The sequence below is a fragment of the Trichechus manatus genome, unplaced genomic scaffold (assembly GCF_000243295.1).
Source record: "Trichechus manatus latirostris isolate Lorelei unplaced genomic scaffold, TriManLat1.0 scaffold00003, whole genome shotgun sequence".
Taxonomy (NCBI): domain Eukaryota; kingdom Metazoa; phylum Chordata; class Mammalia; order Sirenia; family Trichechidae; genus Trichechus; species Trichechus manatus.
In genome coordinates this window covers 22,152,415-22,177,436 of record NW_004443939.1, presented here as the reverse complement: position 1 = coordinate 22,177,436, position 25,022 = coordinate 22,152,415, and the positions used below count along the sequence as shown (strand labels likewise).

The 25,022-nt window shown below is 37.2% G+C and overlaps 1 protein-coding gene across 1 annotated transcript in view; it reads left to right on the top strand.

Moving 5' to 3' along the window:
• The window catches only part of LRRIQ3 (leucine rich repeats and IQ motif containing 3), a 225,712-nt gene that overhangs the window by 183,227 nt on the left and 17,463 nt on the right, over positions 1–25,022 (top strand). Inside the window, 1 exon segment of the mRNA XM_004369135.2 lies at positions 21,268–21,987. Within this exon segment, the coding sequence (XP_004369192.1) occupies positions 21,268–21,987 (720 nt within the window).

The following is a 25,022-nucleotide window of genomic DNA, read 5'->3' as shown; positions in this document are numbered from 1 at the left end:
GAGAGACAGTTTTGCTGGATATATAATTCTTGGCTGGCAGTTTTTTTCCTTCAAGGCTTTATATATGTCATCCCATTGCCTTCTTGCCTGAACAGTTTCTGCTGAGTAGTCCGAGCTTATTCTTATTGACTCTCCTTTGTAGATGACTTTTTGCTTATCTCTAGCTGCTCTTAAAATTCTCTGTTTATCTTTAGTTTTGGCAAGTTTGTTTATAATAGGTCTTGGTGACTTTCTTTTGGGATCTGCCTTATGTGGGTTTCAATGAGCACCTTGGATAGATATCTTGTCATCTTTCATGATATCAGGGAAGTTTTCTGCCAACAAATCTTCAATAATTCTCTCTGTATTTTCTGTTATCCCCCCCATTCTGGTACTCCAATCATTCGTAGGTTATTCCTCTTGATAGAGTCCCACATAATTCTTAGGGTTTCTTCATTTTTTTTAATCCTTTAATCTGATTTTTCCTCAAATAAGTTTGTGTCAAGTGCTTTATCTTCAGTCTCACTAATTCTTACTTCCGTTGCCTCAATTCTGCTGCTATGACTTTCTATTGAGTTGTCTAATTCTGAAATCTGATTGTTAATGTTCTGGATTTCTGACTTCTGTCTCTCTATGGATTCTTGCAGCCTGTTAAATTTATCATTATGTTCTTCTCTAATCTTTTTAATTTCCTGTATTGTGTGTTCTGCATTTTGCTTAATTTCCTTCCTAATTTCTTGAAGAGTTCTGTACATTAATCTTTTGTATTCTGCCTCTGATAATTCCAAGAAATTTTCCTCCTCTGGAAAATTCCTGGATTCTTTATTTTGGGAGCTTGCTGAAGCTGTCATGTATTGCCTCTTTATGTGATTTGATGTTGACTGTTTTCTCAGAGCCATCAATAAGTTATTATATTTATTTATTTTGTGTTTGCTTACTGTGTCCTAGCATCTTGTTTTGTTTTGATATGCTCAGATAGTCTGCTTATATGAGCTAGTTTGATTATTGGCACCTTTGAAGCTCTAATGTCCCGTCACCAGGTGGTTAGATCTGTTACTAGTTATGTGAGCACAAGAGTCCACCCACTCCTCTTGTATGGATTCAGCTCAGGTGCCCAGATAGAGAGCCACCAAGTGTGTGGTGTAGGCTTGCACTTACAGTCCTAGACAGGCATGGGTGTTTGGCATAGGCACAGGCATCTGGCTGCAGCAAAGGGACACACTCTGAGCAAGGCAGGGGGCTGATGGCCTCCCTGAGTGTCCAGGAGGAAGGTGTGTCCCTGTTTCTTAGAGCGTGTAGGTGGGTGGTTTTGCAGCCATACTATGAACAGCTAATGTTGTTGGCTGTAAGGACTAAGGGGCACCTTTTATCCATGGGCCCCTATTGCATGTGGCTAGGTGGAGTGAGTGAAGTCACCAGTCCTCAGGCCCCTGATGTGGGTAGGTGAAGACCCTGCTTAATGGGCAGAGCAGTGTCAAATATCAAGAACCTGCCACTTCACAGCTGAAACTGTTGAAGTTAGAGTTCCGGTATATACCCTGTTGTACTGCGGTAATGAGGGCATACACTGTTGAGATGGACCCACACAAGTCTATGCAGGGGGAAAGGCACTCAAAGTCCATGGATCCCATATGCTTGTGTGTAGGCAAAGGAGCTGTGCCTACCCTGGGTTCCTGGCTTAGGGGAGCTGGCAGATTATTTTTTCCCATTTGTTAATTTGTTCACGCTCCAAGGCAGGGAGAATGGCTCCAGGTGTGTGACGGATCCTACTTTTGGCCCAGGGGACTCAGCAGTTGCTGAAGCCGGTCCGGGACCCAGTGAAGAGCAGAGAGCCGGAAGGTAAATGGGAGATAGGTTTTTCCCTAAGTGGGGTGTTTTTGATCTGCACAGTAAGCCATATGCCAAGTACTTATCTTTTGTGGAGGGTTGCCTCTAACTGGTTCTGGGTGGCTGTGTAGAGTCTCTGGCAGTGGATGTCTCCCGGTTTGGAAAACGCACCTCCCAAGCACGTCTGCTTGCCTGCCTCACTGCTCACCCCGCAAGCTGCTCAGGCCTGAAGGGCTCAGGCTCTGGCTGTGTCAGGTCTGGCAACTCCTCGCTGCTTCCAAACCATCTTTTCCTCCCCTGGTCACTCCGTCTGGTTTCTCAACTCTGCCTTTGATGTTTAGGGCTCCCAGATTGCCATATATAATCGAATCACTTGTTTTTTCAGGTCTTTGTTGTAAGAGTGTCCACTGGAAGCATCTGATTACTCAGCCATCTTGGCCTTACCTTTGATTTAAATATTCTTATGTTAATGTGTTTTAGTTTTATCTTTGGAAATTGGATAGGGTTTTGTGGTTAACATTCAATGCATTATAATTTTTTCCATATAGAACATACAGAAATAGGTTCCTGGATAGCTTTTCCATACAGAATATCCAATTTCAAGAAATGGATTAATACTATTAAGAAGGGAGATACTTTCTCTGTAACTCTATAACTTTCTATCTTATTGCAATCATTCCCTAATATAACTGTTTTATGTAAGATGTGCAACTGAGTTTTACAAACTTTAATCTTCATTGTGATGGTACTTAGATCATATCTTAAATAAGCCATGTATATCACAAGATGTGTGTATGTGTAAGGGAGTGAGGTGGGAAACCTTTTTCAGTCACTTGTATATCATTATTAGGAAAGTAAGTCTCAAGGGAAAAAAATTTCAACTGTGTCACCATAATTTCAATGGCATTTATGTCCCTAACAAATCAGGGAAAACTAGGTATGTGAAAGAGATTGATGTTACTGTTTTTTTCCTTGTATTTCCTTTCCTTTTCCCTTCCCTCCAATTCTTTGCTTCACCTGAACTCAAAACTTCCTTACCTCCTATGTACCACAGAAGGCCATCTGCTTTTGCTAAGATGTTAGGCAGGTTTGCTGAAAACAGCTACTGCTTTGAACCCATTTGTGAACATTCAGAACATAGCAACACTTGTTTTAAATAGGCTTAGACCATTTGTTTCTTCACAGATGGTTCATAAATCTGCAATACGTTTAGAACCAACAAGCTCTGGCTGACCACAAATGGTACTGGCTTCTCTGTTCCTGTGAGTTCTAAAAGATCCATGTAACAGTTAAAACTATCTGTGCAGACAACTGAAAATAAATTGAGTGTGATGTGGTCCAATTGTTTTGCTCCTATATAAAGAAGTGCATATAAGGTACAAATACAAGGATATTTGTTCTTTAGAAAACATTTTATTTCCTAAGGTAAATGTATCTGAAAAAAAAATCATTGTGTTGCCATATGTCTAAAAATTCAGTTTGTTGAAATTATGGCTTGAGAAATGAGAACCTGTCACCTCAAAAATCATCTGATATTACTAATGAAAATTATACAAAAGTGTCATTTTCCTCAGCCTTTACCTGAGTATTATTTGTAATCTTGTAAACAGAAACAAATAATGTTAGTTTTAAATGATTTTCTAATTTTAAGGTTAAAATACTTTAAAATGATGTTATATTTATGATAGTTTAAAATATTTTTTAAAAAATGAAGAATTTAAATATGACATTAATGTTAGCTTATGTGTTCAAATATGAAAATTATGTGCTGTAAAGATAGTAATTCTTAATAAGAACATTTAACTTAGTCCACCAGATCTGCTTCTCCTTCAGTTTTTCCCGTCTTGGCAAATGGCATCACGATCTACCTGATACTGTGAGCCAGAATGCTAGGATTCATCTTGACTGTTCTTTTCCTCACCCCTGTGATGTTATTCATCAGCAAGCCATGGCTATACAAGTAAAACATATACAAAATCTTTGTACTTCTCTGTAACTTCATTGTTTTCACCTTGGTCCTACCTGTCATCAAATCTTACCTGGGCCACTACAGTTCCCTACAATGTTCCACATAATCTGGGACCCGCCTTAACTTTCTGTGCACATCCCATACCATCTTCCTTTTGCTCACTAGTTCCATAGAAAATGGCTTTCTGTATATCCCTCACAGGCTCCTGCCTAGTGCCTTTCTCCTGGAATGTTCTTTTCCCCAGATTTTCCACTGCTTGGTCCTTCTTGTCTTTCAGATCTGAGATTAAGTGGAATTTCCTTTAAACGGTCTTTTCTGTCTACCCAATCTAATTACCAAACCATCTTGCTGTCGTATTTTCATCAGAGCATTTAATACTATTCGATGTTTTCTTGTTTATGTGCTTGTTATTTGTCTCCCTCCACTAAAATATAAGTTCCATGTGAGCGGGGATCCTGCCCTTCTTAGTCAGTGCATATATCCTTCGCCTAGAAAAGTGCCTTATACATAGCAAATGCTCGACGTTACATATGCATTTCCCACATGTATTATATTTGTTATCTGATCACTATATTTAGCAGAGAAAACACATTTTATATAAAAAAGATTACTAATATTCATATAAACCAAATGATTCTCAAACAGAGAGGACAGAAAAGTTCAGAGAAAAAAATTAAGAACTAGAGGAAGTTTCATTAAGATGTTTCTTGTTTGTGAGTCGTGAATTTTAATTGAATTTGCAAGCTACTAGAAAGTATGAATGGATAGAAGAAGGATGGATAGGTAGGTGTATTAATAGATGAATGAATCAAATGATTCTAGGAAGCTAGAAGCTATTTAGTTCTGCATTGAGACCATATATAATTTTACATAGCTGCCATCAGGGGAAATAGGTGTCTGTTACATTAGTAAAACCCTGAAATTAAGATTTGAGACCTGAGACTGGATAAATGTTCACAGAGCTTTGGACATTCTAGGTGGATCATCCAGAAAGGAATTAAAATAGAAGAATCATTAACACATCAGGATGAATTACAACTGAAATAAAATAGAAATGAATAATTTAGAACTGTGAGAAAAATTAACTCTAATATGACCACAATTGCAATTAAAAATCCTAAATATCTATTTTATAGTTGACTCTACATGGTCCCTGAAAGTTCTGTGAGGCTTCTGCTACTTTTATTTGTTATTTTCTACTTTGAAGCTTGTGTCAGTGAGATTTCTCATTGGACCCTTTAGATGTTGGTATTCTAAATATTATTTAAAGGGACTTTATAACACTTAGTGTCTAGATATTCTGGCTACTGCAGTTGCTGAAACTGAAGATTCACGCATCCTTTTTCTTTTTCCAGAACATTAAAAAAAAAATTTGGTGTAAATATACACAACAAAACATATACCAATTCAACAATTTCTACATGTACAATTCAGTGACATTGGTTACATTCTTCAAGTTGTGCCACCTTTCTTGATATCCTTTTCCAAATTATTTCACCATCATTGACATAAACTCCTGCCTCCTAAGCTTCTCATCTAATCTTTCAAATTGCCCTTGTCAATTTGATCATATTTAGATAATTTTTTAAAAGAACACAATATTCAAGGCAAACATTCTTCAGGGATCTTTAAATTTTGGTTTAAGATTTAAAGATTTCCCCAAAACAATAGTTTCAGGGTGTAGGGAATTCACCTAGTGTCAATGACTTCAGAAAGTCTGGATTCCTTGAGAATTTTAAATTCTGTTCCACATTTATCCCTCTTTTGATCAGAAGTCTCCTACTGTATCTTTGATCAAAACATTCAGCAAGGTAGATGGGTACCATCCAATTCTTCTTGTCTCATTGCAAAGTAGGCAGGTGTTCTTGGAGGCACTTAGACATGCATTCTAGTTTCTCCTCCGCACAATATTTTTTAATCTCTGCATAGGTAAACTAAAGAAAAAATTCAAAAGAAAATAAGGGAGAAAATGGGGAGTGAGATGCGTCAAAAGGCCATCTTACTGCCCCTTTATTATCTACCAAACAGTATTAAATAATATTTCATCATTTTCTTTTTACATACACTATTTTCAGTCCTCTGCTTAAGAAACAGAAAAAAAAAAGCAACAAACAGAAAATTCTCTGAGCATATCTGGACTCTATCTTTTTTAGGGGGAAAAAGGTGTGGTAGATACAAAGGCTTTCCTTGCAATAGAGGTTCTGTTTCCAAGCATGGAGGTCTTCAGTCCCTTTTATTACTTATTCGGGGACAGATTTAAATTGTTTGACATGCCATTCAATCATGGCTCCATTATTTTACTCACGGAAAAGTTAATGGGCATAACCCTTTCTAATTTTTGGTAGTGACATTACAAAACAAGCAGGGGTGAATTTTGCATGGGGAAGATTCAGATTTTCATGTTATTTGCTTAATAGTTATAATTTGATAATTATCTCTATTTATTGCCAAGAGGCAGGAGGAATCATTAATTTTATAGTGAGTGTTAGGGGACTTATGGTCTATTAAGAATTCCATCAAGGGTCTCTGAGAACACTTATGCATGTTCCCAATTCTCCATCATACTTTTGATAGCCTACTCTGGTTTTTCAGCCTAAGTGTGCAGGTAGAAGCTACTTTAATACCTTATTTAAATACGATGTCATGGTTACTCTTTAAATCAGTGGCCAAATAATTATTAATTCTAAGCCTACAATTTAATAAATTCTAATTTTTTCTGAAAATTAAAATAAAGAGGTACGTTTAAGTAAAAAGAAGAATGTTTAAGTAAAATGTATATAATTCATTTTCTCATGTGATTCAGTAATTAGGTAAGGACTAATTCCATATCAGTGTAAGCAATGTCTGGAAAATATATGTCATTCTATTTCTAGGCATTTTTCTACTGTAAGCTTGGGTCAGAGATGCGGTACCAAAACTACTTTATGCCACTATTTTCCCCTTATTTATTTGAACTGCTACTTGACAGTTTGTTTGCATTATTTTATGTCAATGCCCTTTATTTCCAAAGGTTTGCCACTTATAATATTGCTTTCATTGTATATATAGATAGGTGACCCTCAGCCCTTTTCACTTGGATTATATTTATTGTCAATTCCCTAATTCAAAAGTATGAATATAATTTTGAGACCTATTGCTATTGAAAAGTTTTACTGTATATTGAGCCACTCCAGGTCATACAGAAGCTGCTAATAAATCAGATCACCTATCTACCTCACAGATTTGAACATGTGTATGTGTGACTGTTGCAGCATCAGGATTGGAGAAAGACTCATTAACAACCTGCGATTAGCAGATGACATAACGTTGCTTGCTGAAAGTGAAGAGGACTTGAAGTGCTTACTGAAGAAGATCAAAGACCACAGCCTTCAGTATGGATTATACCTCAACATAAAGAAAACAAAAATCCTCACAACTGGACCAATAAGCAACATCATAACAAGCAGATAAAAGGTTGAAGTTGTCAAGGATTTCATTTTTACTTGGATCCACAATCAATGCCCTTGGAAGCAGCAGTCAAGAAATCAAACAGTGTATTTCATTGAGCAAATCTGCTGCAAAAAAGACCTCTTAAAAGTGTTCAAACGCAAAGGTGTTACTTTGAGGACTAAGGTGAGCCTGACTCAAGCTATGGTATTTTCAATCATCTTATACGCATGCAAAAGCTGGACAATGAATAAGGAAGACCAAAGAACTGATGCCTTTGAATTATGGTGTTGGTGAAGAATATTGAATATACCATGGACTGCCAGAAAAACAAACAAATCTGTCTTGGAAGAAGAAAAGTCAGAATGCTCCTTAGAAGCAAGGATGGCAAGACTTTGTCTCACATACTTTGGACATGTTATCAGGAGGGACCAGTCCCTGGAGAGGGTCATCATGCTTGGTAAAGCAGAGGGTCAGTGAAAAAGAGGAAGACCCTCAATGAGGTGGATTGGCCCAGTGTCTACAACAATGAACTCAAACATAGCAAGGATTGTGAGGATGGTGCTGGACCAGGCAGTGTTTTGTTCTGTTGTGCATAAGGTCACTATGATTCAAAACCAACTCCTCTAACAACAATAACAACGTGCGTGACTGTTACTATTTACCTGTTACTTTGTGATTATTATTCTTAACTTATGTATAAGGTAAAAAAAAAAAAAAAACATGGAAAATGTCATTGATACAAAACTGTTACACGTGTAGACCTTATACTTGCTTGTATATAGAAAGTTCACTTTGCAACCTTTTGGCTTAATATATAGTCACTGTTTTAGCCCTTAAAGTTTGCAGTAGGATCTAATAAAGACCTTATATCATTGTCAGGATTAAGACATAGGCCAGGGCAAGGAAAAAGGCCAGAGGAACAATAAGCAGGTGAAAGGTATCATAAGAATGGAAAGGGAGAAGGAAGAATGAGTAGATGGGATAAGGAAAGAAGTATATATAAAATACTTCATGTTATTCATTCTTCTTCTGTGTTTGTATCCTGTAGTGGGATTTTGATTGTCCTTATAAATACAAAATATCTTTGAGAAAAAGTAATATATTTGAAAATACAGCATGTGTTTTAAAAATTCTAGTTTTGAATATAAATATTCATATTCAATAAAGTTTTTTCATTGAATACTAAAAATGCAGAATGCTATGCTAATTGTAGTAAAGTATACAAAGATATATAACATGTTTCCTATCCTCCAAAAACTGAAATTTGTCTGAAGAGTTAAGATGGGCAGCTACAGTATAGGCAACATCCTCTACAAACCACATGAGTGAGTTTTATCCCACTACTATAGGACAAACTTCCAAACTTTTTGAGTTATAGCACTAATAAATAATAATAATAATTCCAAACTGTCCTGGATTAAAATGGAAGTTGATAATTAGTAAAACAAGCATATATTTGTATTCTATTTATATTATATTATTATAGTAATAAAACAATATAAATTGTTAGAGACAATATTAAGTATTGAATTTATATAAAACTTCTAAATAACCTTTACAACTATTTCACTGATGATATCCACAAATCCTTTGATACTTCTGCTTTCAAAAAGTTGAGCCTAATTCTTCTTTCCTTGAGTTCAGACTGTATTTAATGATTTACTTTTAATGAATAGAATATAGCAGAAATAGAATTTGGCAGATGGTATATGTCTTAGTCATCTAGTGCTGCTATAACAGAAATACCACAAGTAGAAGTCTAAAAAACAGAAGTTTATTCTCTCACCGTCTTGTGGGCTGGAAGTCCGAATTTAGAGCGTAATCTCCAGGAGAAGGCTTTCTCTCTCTGTTGGCTCTGGAAGAAGGTTCTTGTCATCAGTCTTCTCCTGGACTAGGAAAGTCTCAGCACAGGGACCCTGGGTCCAAAGAATGCTCTATTCTCTTGGCTCTTGTTTCTTGTTGGTATGAAGTCCCCCTGTCTCTCTGCTTGCTTCTCTCTTTTATATCTCAAAAGAGATTAGGTTAAAACACTACCTAATTTTGTAGATTGAGTCCTGCCTCATTAACATAACTGCCACTAATCCCATCTCATTAACATAATAGAGATAGGATTTACAACACATAGGAAAATCACATCAGATAACAAAATGGTGGACAATCACACAATATTGGGAATCATGGACTAGCCAAGTTGACGTACATTTTTGGGGACACAATTTAATCCATAACATGTATAACTCCTCAGACTAGATCATGAAAGGCATTGAATCCTGCTCAAGGCTCTGTTAGATCACTTGCTCTGGGGGAAGTCAGCTGCCAGTGTTATAAGCACATTTAAACAGTCTTCTTGAAAGACTCACATGGCAAGGATCTGAGGCCTTCTACCAATGACCAGCAAGGTCATAGGGCTCTTCCAATAGCCATGTGAGTCAGCCATTTTGGACGTGACTACTTCGGCTTCAGTCAAGCCTTTGAATGACTGCAACCCCAGCTGACAACCTGATGGCAACATCGTGGGAAACTCAGAGCCACAACCACCTACTCCGGAATTCCTAGCCCAAAGTAAATCTGAAATAATAATTCTTTAAGCCACTAAGTTTTGTGGTAATTTGCCAAGCAGCAATAGGTAACTAATAGATAAAGCTTTAATAATAACCTTTATCAAGTCTTGATAGTCTCTGATAACAAGTAACTTTGGCTGAGTAACTGATAAAAATATAACATAATCTTTACAGGCATTCAGAAATTTTCAACAGTTGAAATATTCTGTACATGAATTTTTTTTCTTTTCCATTTCTTTCATTGATAAATGTAATGTTGATTTGTGTGTGTGTGAAAATGTAAACAGACTTCAAATTCAGCTGAATTTTTTATATCATTCTGTATTTTATAATAATAATGAAGAAACTCTACTTTGCAGAAGAGCAACTACCCTGACACTAGGTAGGAAATCAACTAAAAAAGATATCAACCAAAAATAGATAAAAGTATTTGATATATGTGCAGTTCGGTTTTGGGAGACCCACCTCAGATGGGTTGCACCTTGAGCTTTGTGTCATACTTTTCAAGCAACTACTTTATGAGTCTTTTGTCCATGGTAGATAGCTGCACACATTATTACTCACTGCTTAAGTGCATTTTTAAGTGATAGAATACCTCCTTAGCCCCTCTCTGTCACCATTGAGAAAAAATTCAAGACTTGGCAATATTGAGGGATTCTATGGGCAAAATACTGAATGATGCAGGAAGCAGCAAAAGAAAATGGAAGGAATACATGGAGTCACTGTACCAAAAAGAATTCATTGACGTTCAGTCATTTCAGGACGTAGCATATGATCAAAAACCGATGGTGCTGAAGGAAGAAGTCCAAGCTGCACTGAAGACATTGGCGAAAAACAAGGTTCCAGGAATTGACAGAATACCAACTGAGATGTATCAACAAACGGATGCAACGCTGGAAGTGCTCACTCGTCTATGCCAAGAAATTTGGAGGACAGTTACCTGGCCAACCAACTAGAAGAGCTCCATATTTATGCTTGTTCCAGAGAAAGGTGATCCAAACGAATGTGAGAAATTATTGAATAATATCATTAATATTACACATAAGTAAAATTTTGCTGAAGATCATTCAAAAGCGACTGCAGCAGTACATCGACAGGGAACTGCCAGAAATTCAAGCTGGATTCAGAAGAGGACTTGGAAAGAGGAATATCATTGCTGATGTCAGATGGATCCTGGCTGAAAGCAGAGAATATCAGAAAGATGTTTACCTGTGTTTTATTGACTACGCAAAGGGATTCAACTGTGTGGATCACAACAAATTATGGATAACATGTGAAGAATGGAAATTCCAGAACACTTAACTGTGCTCATGGGGAACCTGTACATAGAGCAAGAGACAGCCTTTCGAACAGAACAAGGGGATACTTCATGGTTTAAAGTTAAGAAAGGTGTGAGTCAGGGTTCTATCCTTTCACCATACTTAGTCTGTATGCTGAGGAAATAATCCAAAAAGCTGGATTATAGGAAGAAGAACATGGCATCAGGATTGGAGGAAGACTATTAACAACCTGCATTATGCAGATGACACAAGCTTGCTTGCTGAAAATGAAGAGAACTTGAAGCACTTTCTGATGAAGATCAAAGACAATAGTCTTCAGTATAGATTACACCTCAACATAAAGAAAACAAAAATCCTCACAACTGGACAATAAGCAATATCATGATAAATGGAGAAAAGTTTGAAGTTGTCAAGGATTTCATTTTACTTGGATCCACAATCAACACCTGTGGAAGCAGCAGTCAAGAAATCAAAAGACACATTGCGTTGCGCAAATCTACTGCAAAAGACTTCTTTAAAGTGTTGAAAAGCAAAGATGTCACCCTGAAGACTAAGATGTGCTTACCCAAGCCATGGTGTTTTCAATCACCTCATATACATGCAAAAACTGGGCAATGAGTAAGGAAGACCAAAGAAGATTGATGCCTTTGAATCGTGTTGTTGGCAAAATATATTGACTGTACCATGGAATGCCAAATTAACGAACAAAACTGTCTTGGAAGAAGTACAGCCAGAATTCTCCTTAGAAGCAAGGATGGTGAGACTTCATCTCATATACTTTGGACATGTTATCAGGAGGGATCAGTCCCTGGCAAAGGACATCATGCTTGGTAAAGTAGAGGGTCAGTGAAAAAGAGGAAGACCCTCAATGAGATGGATTGACACAGTGTTTGCAATGATGGCTCAAGCATAGAAATGATCATGAAGATGGCGCAGGACTGGGCGGTTTTTCGTTCAGTTGTACATAGGGTCACTATGAGTTGGAACTGACTGGATGGCATCTAACAACATCAACCACCATCCTTTATGAAATAATTGTCATTTATATCACATATTTTTATCGTATTGTTGGTATTGAAAATGTTGCACTGTGATATTCTAGATTCTATTACAAGAATGTTGGTGTTTTTGTTTTAGTAGACCATTAAAATGTACTTGCTTTATTTTATTATTACCTTTTTTTTATTCTCCAGATCCTCAGACTTTTTTTTTTTTTGTCTGCATCTTGGGCTCTTACTCCAGTGTGCAGGCTACTTGACTCGATAGCACCTAAGAACATATCAAGAATACTTAAGGTGGTATTCTGTTTCTCGTGGACTTGTTTTAATTTTCTTCAGCTTCAACTTAAACTTGAATATGAGTAATTGATGATCTGTTCAGCAGTCTGCCTTTGGCCTTGTTCTGACTGATGTTATTAAGCTTTTCCATTGTCTCTTTCCACAAATGTAGTTGATTTGATTCCTGTGTTTTCCATCTGGTGAGGTCCACATATATAGTTGCCATTTATGTTGTTAGAAAAAAAGAAATTTGCAATGAAAAGTCGTTGGTCTTGCAAAATTCTATCATGTGATCTCCTGCATCATTTCTATCACCAAGACCGTAGTTTCAAACTACATATACTTCTTCTTTGTTTCCAACTTTTGCGTTCTGTTGTTGTTAGGTGTGGTCGAGTCAGTTCCGACTCTTAGTGACCCTATGTACAACAGAACAAAACACTGCCCAGTCCTGCGCCATCCTCACAATCGTTGTTATGCTTGAGCCCATTGTTGCAGCCACTCTGTCAATCCATCTTGTTGAGGGTCTTCCTCTTTTTCACCAACCCTCTATTTTACCAAGCATGATGCCCTTCTCCAGGGACTGATCCCTCCTGATAACATGCCCAAAATATGTGAGATGAAATCTCCCCATCCTTGCTTCTAAGGAGAATTCTGGCTGTACTTCTTTCAAGACAGATTTGTTGGTTCTTTTGGCAGTCCATAGTATATTCAATATATTTCACCAACAACACAATTCAAAGGCATCAATTCTTCTTCATTCTTCCTTATTTCATTCTCCAGTTTTCACATGCATATGAGGTGATTGAAAACACCATGGCTTGGGTCAGGCCCACCTTAGTCTTCAAGGTGACATCTTTGCTTTTCAACACTTTAAAGAAGTCTTTTGCAGCAGATTTGCCCAATGCAATGCCTCATTTGATTTCTCGACTGCTACTTCCATGGGTGTTGATTGTGGATCCAAGTAAAATGAAATCCTTGACAACTTCAATCTTTTCTCCATTTATCATGATGTTGCTTATTGGTCCAGTTGTGAAGATTTTTGTTTTATGTTGAGGCGTAATCCATACTGAAGGCTGTAGTCTTTGATCTTCTTCAGTAATGCTTCAAGTCCTCTTTACTTGCAGCAAGCAAGGTTGTATCATTTGCATAATGCAGGTTGTTAATGAGTCTTCCCCTAATCCTAATGCCCGGTTCTTCTTCATATAGTCCAGCTTCTCAGAATAGTTGCTCAGCATACAGATTGAGTAAGAATGGTGAAAGGATAGAACCCTTACTCACACCTTTCTTGACTTTAAACCATGAAGTATCCCCTGGTTCTGTTTGAAAGACTGCCTCTTGATCTATGTACAGGTTCCCCATGAGCACGATTAAGTGTTCTGGAATTTCCATTCTTCACAATGTTATCCATAATTTGTTGTGATCCACACAGTTGAATCCCTTTGCGTAGTCAATAAAACACAGGTAAACATCTTTCTGATATTCTCTGCTGTCAGCCAAGATCCATCTGACATCAGCAATGATATTCCTCTTTCCAAGTCCTCTTCTGAATCCAGCTTGAATTTCTGGCAGTTCCCTGTCGATGTACTGCTGCAGTCGCTTTTGAATGATCTTCAGCAAAATTTTACTTATGTGTAATATTAATGATATTATTCAATAATTTCTCACATTCGTTTGGATCACCTTTCTATGGAATAAGCATAAATACGGAGCTCTTCCAGTTGGTTGGCCAGGTAGCTGTCCTCCAAATTTCTTGGCATAGACGAGTGAGCACTTCCAGCGTTGCATCCGTTTGTTGATACATCTCAGTTGGTATTCCATCAATTCCTGGAACCTTGTTTTTTGCCAATGTCTTCAGTGCAGCTTGGACTTCTTCCTTCAGTACCATTGGTTCCTGATCATATGCTACCTCCTGAAATGGTTCAACGTCCACCAATTCTTTTTGGTATAGTGATTCTGTGTATTCCTTCCGTCTTTTAATGCTTCCTGTGTCATCTATCAGTTTGTCGTACTGTGGGGGCTTGTGTGGTTCTGTGATGCTGGAAGCTATGCCACTGGTATTCAAATACCAGCGGGGTCACCCGTGGTGGGCAGGTTTCAGCTGAACTTCTAGACTAAGACAGACTAGGAAGAAAGGCCCGGCAGTCTACTTCCGAAAAGACTTAACCAGTGAAAACTTTTGCATTCTTATCACCAGTAATTATCAATGCATCTTCATCATGTGTTTGTTCAATTTCAGACTGCAGAATTTGGTAAAAATGTATAACTTTCTCATCTTTGGCATTAGTGGTTAGTGCATAAATTTGAATAATAGTTGTATTAATTGTCTTCTTTGTGGGCATGTAGATATTATCCTATCACTGACAGTGTTGGACTTCAGGATAGATCTTCAAATGTTCTTTTTGGTGATGAATGTGAAGAGGAAGAAATTTCCTCTTCAGTTTGTCATTCCCAGCATAGTAGATCACAATTGTCCAATTCAAAATGACAAATACCAGTCCATTTCAGCTCACTAATGCCTAGGATATCGATGTTTATGTGTTCTATTTCATTTTTGACGACTTCCAATTTTCCTAGATTCATACTTTGTACATTCCACGTTCCTATTATTAATGGATGTTTGCAGCTGTTTCTTCTCATTTTGAGTCGTTCCACATCGGCAGATGAAGGTCGCAAAAGCTTTACTCCATGCAGGTCATTAAGGTCAACTCTACTTTGAGGAGGCAACTGTTCCCCAGTCGTATTTTGAGTGCCTTCCATCTTGAAGGAGTCATCTTCTGGCACTATATCAGACAATATTCCTCTGCTATTTGTAAGGTTCACTGGCCGATTTTTTCAGAAGTAGACTGCCAGGTCCTTCTTCCTAGTCTGTCTTAGTCTGGAAGCTCTCCTGAAAGCTGTCCACTGTGGGTGATCCTGCTAGTATATGAAATACTAATGGAATAGCTTCCAGCGTTACAGCAACAGGAAAGCCACCATAGTCGACAAACTGACAGATGAGTAGTTGATAAAGGAGAGAGATGAGGTAATTGCAGGAGCAAAAGTAAAAGGGAATTGAGCCAAAGCACATGTGAAGAATTTGACCGCTGCTGAAAGCAAGTGTGCTTCCCTCATTGTAAGAGGGTAAAAGGAGAAGATGATGAAAATACAAATGGGTTTGTTAATTTGGTTATGGAAAGATAAGGGCATTTCCATCGGTTGATTTCTATTTTTAATATAAAGAATGTGACATAATATAAAGTCTTGAAGCAGAAAAAGAATACCAAGAATATTCTCCTGCATGTTCCATGCTTCATTTTCCTGTGGAAATTGAGGGGTATGACCAAAGTGCTTTGCTATGTTTTCCCCCTTCAGTTCTAAAATATACTGCTATTTGAACATTATGTATGTGATTGATGGAATTAAAGAGATAAGATGTTCATTTTACATATCAAATAAAATGAAAAAAAATAACATACAGGACTTACTATTTTTTTCATTTTATTTGATATGGATTGTATTATTTTGATTTGTCAGGCACTGTTCTAATACTTGGAAACCCTGATGGCGTAGTGATTAAGAGCTACAGTTGCTAACCAAAAAGTCAGGAGTTCGAATTCACCAGGCAGTCCTTGGGAACTCTATGGGGCATTTCTACTCTGTCCTATAGGGTGACTATGAGTCGGAATCGACTCAATGGCAATGAGTGTTTGGTTTGGTTCTAATACTTACATACAAACTTTGTCAGGCATTTTATATTTTATTATCTCATTTAATTCTATAGGAACCCTATAATTTAGGCATTATTATCTATATCTTATAGTAAGGAAACTGATGCTCAGAGAGTTAAATAACTTGCCTAGACCACACAGTTAGTAAGTGATTAGAGCTATGATTTGAACCCAACCAAGCTAGCTCCAAATTCTAGATTTTTAGCCACAACGTAAAGGATATTGTTCTTAAGCAACAAAATCACCCATTCATTCATTCATCTATTTACTCTTTCTCCAACAAATACATACTTATTGGCCATCTACTATTTAATTAATCCTCTCCTTCCCCTTCCCAAACACACACACACTGTCACACACAAGAAACAAAATCCTAATCTGGGCCACATACTAGGCTGGGAGTTAGGAATGTGAGATCAAAGGAAACATGATCCCTACACCTAGGAGCTTATATCCAATTTGGTTCTATAGTTAAGCTAAAAACTACTGGAACTTTAATATAAGTGGAATGTGATAAGTTCTATATGGAAGGAACTGATATGAGAATTCAGAAAAAAAATAAGTCAATTCTTGTTTATAGAATAAGGAATGGTGATGTGTGAAGAGACCTTGAAGAATGGATAGAATTTGAATAGGTGCAGGTGGCAAAAACAATATACTAGATAAAACATAAAATAACATCAGCAAAGGCCCAAAGATGGTAAGATACTGTGCATGTATAGGGAACAAAATGAAGCTATTTTCGTGTAATATAGGATACTACGTTAAATTTGGAACTCTCCTTCATCCTATAGGTGGAGAACCATGAAGGTTTTATTTTGCTTTGTTTGGTTAGAAGGCCATGACATGATGAAAACCCTATTTTAGGAAGATAAATCTTATAGCACTGAGTGAGTGTCTTGAAGCAGAGATCCTGGAAGTAGAAGGAAATTAGGAGACTTATAAAATTGCTAATGGTGCTATGTTCAACCTATCAATAAGAGACATCTCAATAATCAGCAACAAAATATGTGGAGTTAGTATACATAATTAAGTTGAGCCTCTGTCCTCAAAAAGCTTTCAGTTTCACTGAGGGGGCAAGATTTACATATATTAAAACATTCAGCTATGAGACCAGAAGAACTAGATGGTACCCACCTACCACTACTGACCCTTCTGATCAGGGCCACAGTAGATGGACCAGGATAGAATGGGAGAAAATTGTGGAACAGAACTCAAATTCTTAAAAAGTCCAGACTTAACTGCACCAGTTGAGACTGCAGGACTCCCTGAGACTATTGCCCTAAGATACCTTTAAAACTTGAACTGAAACCATCCCCTGAGGTCACCTTTTAGGGAAATAACAAATTGCAACACAAAAAACTCCATAAAAAACCATCTATATGAGACCAAAAGGTCAACAGTTACTCTAAAGCAAAGATAAGAAGACAAGGAGGCAGGGAAACTAGAGCACTGAAAATGGAACCACTGACACATTGTGAAAAATGTAACTCATGTCACTGAGCAATTTGTGTAGAAATTGTCAAATTGGAAGCTAATTTTCTGTGTTTATTTAGCACGATAAAATATTATTTTAAAAAATATTCAGGAGCAAACATGTTTATACTGGTCACTTGTTGGTATTGTGTTTTCTACCCTTGAACTTTTATTCTTGTTACACAAGAGTACCTTTTCTAGTCACTGCTCTAGACCACTCCCTACCTACTCTAGACCTGAAACTGTCTTTTGTCCCTCTGTATCTCCAATGTCTTGCTTTGGACCCAAACTCCTATTACTTACTCTTGTCCACTTTGACTTTGATTTCCTACTTATCTTTAGATTCTGCTTACTTTTCTAATGTTGATACACCTGTGGCCTCTAGTGAAAATCTTGCTACTCATTCCTTTCCTACCTGCATGGATCACAGGCCCAGCTCTCCTTCGTGACTGCCTTAACTTTCATAAAATCTCCACATTAGATTTGGCATTTTGACGTACAAAAACATTACAGGAATCTTCTATTAGAGAAGATTAAAATCATTGTACATTAGAGTTGTTTTTGTTGTTGGCTGCTGTTAAATTAGCCCCCAACTCATGGCAACCCCATGTGTTACAGAGTAGAACTGCACCATGGGATTTTCTTGGTTGTAATCTTTATGGAAGCAGTTCACCAGACCTTTCTTCCATGTAGCCACTGGGTGGGTTCAAATCACTGACCTTTAGAATAGCAGCTGATCACAAACTGTTTCTGCCACCTGGGTTTCTTAGATTAGAGATAGCAGATTGTAATTTTAATAGGTAGAGGGGGAACAGTTAAACATGAGAAACATCTTTTCCTAAGATTTATAAGCACAACTTTTTTAACCATATTTTTCACCTGATCCTGAATTCATCAGTCAAAAAAACCTGTATTAATGTCCAGTCAATTCCGACTCATAGCAACCTTATAGGACAAAGTAGAACTGCCCCATATGGTTTCCAAAGCTATAAACTTTACAGAAGCAGACTGCTGCATCTTTCTCCTGTGGAGCGGCTGGTGAATTAGAACTGCTAACCTTTTGGTTAGCAGCTGAGCACTTAACCACTGCATCATCAGGGCTCTTTTGAATTCATCAGTAGGTTCTTCAAAAACTAAACATGTGAACAACAACGTGATTCAAGTTACTGTATTAGTTAGGTTGGCTATGGTAATGAATAAACCCAGAAATATATATTGACTCAAACATAATTACCATTTATTTTTGGCTTCCTTAAGAGTCCAAGGTGGATAATCCTGGTCAGCGAGTAGTTTTTCAAGCAGTGATTCAGAGAGTCAGGCTCCTTCCACATTGGGGGTCTACCATCTTTTAGGGCCTCAGCCTCACCTCTGTGTAATGGTGAGAATAAGAAAGAGAACATAGAGAAGACACATTTGTTTCTTAAAAGTATTAGATCAGATACACTAGAATTAAGCTAGATAACTGGGATCTTCTAAAAATTAAACACTTATGCTCATCAAAAGACAAAAAAGTAAAAAGAGAACCTACAGACTGGGAAAAAATTTTTGGCTATGACAAATCTGGCAAAGGTCTAATCTCTAAAATCTATAGGAAAATCCAACACCTCTACCACAAAGAGACAAATTATCCAATTAAAAAATGAGCAAAGGATATGAACATACACTTCACCAAAGAAGCATTCAGGTGGCCAACAGACACATGAGGAAATGCTCACAATCACTAGCCATTAGAGAAATGCAAATCAAAACTACAATGAGATACCATCTCACCCCGACATTTCTGGAATGAATCCAAAAAAAAAACCCAGAAAATAACATTTGTTGAAGAGGCTGTGGGAGCTTGGAACTCTTATGCACTGCTGGTGGGAATGCAAATGGTACAACCATTTTGGAAAATGATATGGCACTTCCTTAAAAAGCTAGAAATAAAAATACCATAGGATCCAGTAATCCCACTCATAGGAATATATCCTGGAGAAATAAGAGCCGTCACACGAATAGACATATGCACACCCATGTTCATTGTAGCATTATTCACAATAGCAAAAAGACGGAAATAACCTAGTCTATCTACAGATGAATGTATAAACAAACTGCAGTACATACACACAATGGAATACTATGCAATGATAAAGAACAATGATGAATCTGTGAAACATCTTACTACATGAGTGAATCTGGAGGGCATTATGCTGAGTGAAATAAGTCAATCACAAAAGGACAAATATTGTATGAGACCACTATTATAAAAACTCATGAAAAGGTTTACACACAAAAAGAAACAATCTTTGATGGTTACGGGAGAGGGGAGGGGTAGGGAGGGAAGAACATTAAATAGACAATAAATAAGTGGTAACTTTGGTGAAGGATAAGACAGAACACAATACTGGGGAAGCCAGCATAACTTGACCAGGCAAGGCCATGGAAGCTTCATAGACACATCCAAACTTCCCGAGGGACAAAATTACTGGGCTGAGGGCTAGGGACCATGGTCTTGGGGAACATGTAGCTCAATTGGCATAACATAGTTTACAAAGAAAATGTTCTACATCCTACTTAGGTGGGTAGCATTGAGGGCCTAAAAAGCTTGTGAGTGGCCATCTAAGATACTCCACTGGTGCCACCCTGTGTAGAGCAAGGGAGAATAAAGAACACCAAAAACACAAGGGAAAGATTAGTCTAAAGGACTAATGGACTACAACTACCATCCTCCAGCAGACTGAGTCTAGCACAACTAGATGGTGCCCGGCTATCACCCCCAACTGCTCTGACAGGGATCACAGTAGAGGCTCCTGGACAGAGCTGGAGAAAAATGTAGAACAAAATTCTAACTCACAAAAAAAAGACCAGACTTACTGGTCTGTCAGATACTGAAGAAACCCAGAGAGTATGGCCCCCAGACACCCTTTTAACTCAGTACTGAAGTCACTCCTGAGGTTCACCCTTCAGCCAAAGATTACACAGGTCCATAAAAGAAAACGAGACTAAATAGGCACACCAGCCCAGAGGCAAGGTCAAGAAGGCAGGAGGGGACAGGAAGGCTGATAATGGATTCCCCAGCATCCAGAAGGCGAGAATGTTGATGTGTCGTGGGGTTGGCAACCAATGTCACAAACAATATGTGTATTAATTGTTAATGAGAAACTAATTTGCTCTGTAAACCTTCATCTAAAGCACAATAAAAAAATATTAAAAAAACAAAAAAGAAAAACCAACCTTAGACCAGAAATGACATGTATTGCTTCTACTTACACTCCTCTGGGGAAGACTTAGGTACATGGCCACACATAACAACAAAGGAAGTTGAGATTGAGTTTCTTTATGTGTCCAAAGCAGGGAAAATCAATTTTAACTAAAGCTAAAAAAAAAAAAAAAAATAAGTAAAACTGATTACAAAGTCCCTTTGCAAATATAAGTGTATGAAAAAATAATATATATGACTTAAGTACTATGTAGAGATAAGATGCTGTTATTGAATCAGAACAAGTTAAATAATTGTGAGAGATACTGCAGGAAATATAGGAATCAGATGCAATGCGTTTCTGTGTTAAAATGTTTCAATAGTAATTTTTTCCCCCAAAATCATTATTAAATCACAACCTGAAAAGGAATATGAGGTGGGAAAAAATGCTTAAGAAAGCAAATAATAGGTTTTTATCAGCTTTATTAATGTGGCTTTCAAAAAAAATTGGGACAGAAAATAAACTGTGCTTAGCTCTTGAAAATGTGTAATATTTATCTACTGTGTGATGCAGGTCAGAGGGAATCTGAAGATGAAATTGAGGATGAAGAATTGGATGCCAGTTTTAGGATAACAGTGTCCAAACTACCCATATATACTTCCGATTCATTGAAGGATGCTGCAGTATTGAAAGAGCAAAAGCAAGATCCTTTTCCTACATATGTCCAGCCATTTTCTGCCATTCATCAAAAACCAATAATTAAAAGTGACACAGAGTCGCAGAGGAAAGTAAGAAAAGGGTTTTTTATAACACACAGACGTGGTATAAAACTCCAAACGCTCTGTGATATTGATAAATATTACTCAGAACAAAAGAAGCATGAAAGTCATAAAGAAAAATTAGCAGCCGTAGCCAAGGCACAAGTTGCCAAAGGAATAGTCAGACGAACCGTTAACGAAACTCTACGTAAGAAAAAATGTGCTGCACAGCAACAAGATGATAAAGATACTGAGACAATTCAGAAGGGTTTACAGCATCTTTGGCAGAACAGATACAACTACATTGAAAAAGTTAGAGAGAGGAGAACTCAGTTTCTAGAAGTAAAGAAACGAAAAGCTGCAGACCGTTTATTAATTCAGGAATTAAGTAATGAGCACACTCTTTTCACCCAAGGAATAATTAAAGCAGACAAATTGAGAAAGGATGCAGCTGTTTTAAGAGAGAAAAGCCAGATTGTTCAGCAAAAACTAAACATGGAAAAATATCAAAAAGAATTACTTAAACAAATGAAGGAAATTAGGTAGGTACCGTTTTGATACAGTAGAAGTTTTATTTTATATCTGAATATTGCATGGCAGATGTTGAGATCTAATAAGCAGTGTTTTGATTACAGCATGATACAGTCTAGTTTGGAAAAAGAAAACAAAGGAGAAATTATGTACTAATATTTTACCAAAGATTAGACAACAAAATGACTCTATCTGCCCCACTGCTACCCTCATCCAAGAAAACCTGCTTCTTCTTAATGATCGTTCTTATTGTAGTAAATGACATCATCATCAGTCTCTTGATAAGTGTTAGAAACCTCAGTCTTCTACAATTCTGTCTCCCTCATTGCCAATATCTAATATGCTTCCCTATTCTATTCATTTTATTTCTGTTCTTCCTTTACAATCCCACCTCTCCTATTCTAATTTAGATTCTCGTAATTGCTCACAGTATCCTTCCAACTGAGATCTGCATCTCCATTCTCCATTGTTTCTTCAATCCATAGTCTTTTAAAATAAAGGGCCAATCGTGTCATTTCCACTTAAATATGTTGATAGCTTGAAATTGCCCACAGGATAAAATCTAATCTCCTCTGAATGGCATTCCAGACATCATGGTCTGTTGTAGTCTATCTTTTTAGACTCATGTCACACTAAATTTTTCTGCTGTAACCTCCTCCCTCTTCCCCTAATAGCACTGTCTCTTTGCTTCAGACCAACTAAATTATTCACCATTCCCTACCCTCAAATTTGCACTTTCTTATTCCTATGATTTAACCGATACTATCCCCTTTTTCCTCAAATATGCACTCCACAAGGGCACTACAAGCGTATAATGTTACTGTTATTTTCCTCATATAATTATATAACACAAGCCTCCATATTATTGTGTAAATTAGAATGACCGTAGGTATTTATACTGGTGAGGGAGTGGTGCCTTTATCTGAAGGAAAAGGATGCTTTCCTTCTAAGGAAGATATGCTGCTAGCCCCAACGCTTAACTGAGTGTGGTTGGGGTTCACCCCGTTTTGCCCCATCATGCAATGTGTGAACTGCACAATCACTGTCGAAATCTTATTATCCATCCTTTAGTAACCAACTCAAATGTCACCCCCATTTTATTCTCTCTCCAACTGCTCTTCCAGTCTGAATTAGTCCCTTTTGTTTGGAAGCGTTCCCATAGCACTTTACTTAAACATCAATTCTAACAGTTATCACAAGAGGAACTATATCGTGGTTAGCTTGTTAGATTCTTTATAAAACAATTTGGCCTATATTTCTATTTTAGCTCCTATTGCAGAACTTAGTTAACTATATTCAATAAGTAAATATTTATCAAGAGATATAGATAGAAATACCAGTTTTAAAATTAGTAATGTTTGTTTATAAGCCCATTTAGTTATATAACAGCCTTAAGCCATTGGAATGAGGAATAATGCATGTTTTTCTAAGTATTTGTATAATGAAGGTATATAATCAGAATTATTAAATGCATAGACAAATATAATTAATCAAGCTATGAAAATAGCTTTACTAGTCATTAAAAGAGGTATCCATCTTAAAACAAGTGCTTATTTTATCCCACTGAATTTATTCTGCACATTTTTTTTTTCTTTCTCTCTGCAATCATTGGTATTTCTACTAAGAAAGACTTACCTTCAATTCATATAATTCAAGTGGTAATTTACTCGCAGCTATTGAAGATTACTATGGCAGATGATGTGAGGATATAAAGATCATTTGGCCTCAAGAAACTGAAAATCTACTAGAAAGATAAGGCATTGAAGCACTAAGATTACCAGTGTTAAATAATAACACAAACAATAATTAAGAACTATCAAGAAACAGAATTGAAAATTCCAGTAAAATGGTAGATAATAAATAGGTGACAGCAATCTAGGAAACCTTCAAAAAGAGGGCTTAACTAAACACCAAAGTGTTAATTCATTTCATTTATCCCCTGTCCCCCATTCAAAGATAAATAAAATATTCTTGATTCTGTAAGCAGTCACAGTCCAGTGGGAAAGATAAGCAAATATCTGAATTATTAGAAAAAGTAGGATAAGTGCAATTGCTGATTAGAATTTGGGAAAGCAGAGAGATGAGGGGAGAGCATTAGAGGAAGGGAGAAGAGGATGAGCAAAATTGGAGAGTTCAGAGTCAACAATGGAGTGGGCAGAAAGGGATAGTGAATATTGCTTTAACTATAGTGGAAGGTTTATGAAGGAGAGTAGTTTTAAGTATGATTGCTTAATAAACATAAAACCAGATTGTTGTTGTTGTTAGGTGCCGTCAAGTCGGTTCCCACTCATAGCGACCCTGTGCACCACAGAATGAAAAACACTGCCTGGTCCTGCGCCATGCTCACAATTGTTATGCTTGAGCCCATTGTTGCAACCACTATGTCAATCCATCTCATTGAGGGTCTTCCTGTTTTTTGTTGACCCTGTACTTTACCAAGCATGATATCCTTCTCCAGGGACTGATCCCTCCTGACAACATGTCCAAGGTATGTAAGACATAGTCTCTCCATCCTTCCAAGAAGCATTCTAGTTGTACTTCTTCTAAGACAGATTTGTTCATTCTTCTGGCAGTCCATGGTATATTCAATATTCTTCACCAACAACACAATTCAAAGACGTCAATTCTTCTTCGGTCTTCCTTAGTCATTGTCCAGCTTTCTCATGCATGTGATGCAATTGAAAACATCATGGCTTGGGTTAGGCGCACTTTAGTCTTCAAGGTTAAATCTATGCTTTTCAACATTTTAAAGAGGTCTTTTGCAGCAGATTTGCCCAGTGCAATGTGTCTTTTGATTCCCTGACTGCTGCTTCCATGGGTGTTGATTGTGGATCCAAGTAAAATGAAATCCTTGACAGCTTCAATCTTTTCTCCGTTTATCGTGATGTTGCTTAGTTGTGAGGATTTTTGTTTCTTTATGTTGAGGTGTGGTCTTTGATCTTCACCAGTAAGTGCTTCAAGTCCTCTTTACTTTCAGCAAGCAAGGTTGTGTCATCTGCATATCACAGGTTGTTAATGAGTCTTCCTCCAATCTTTTTTTTTTTTT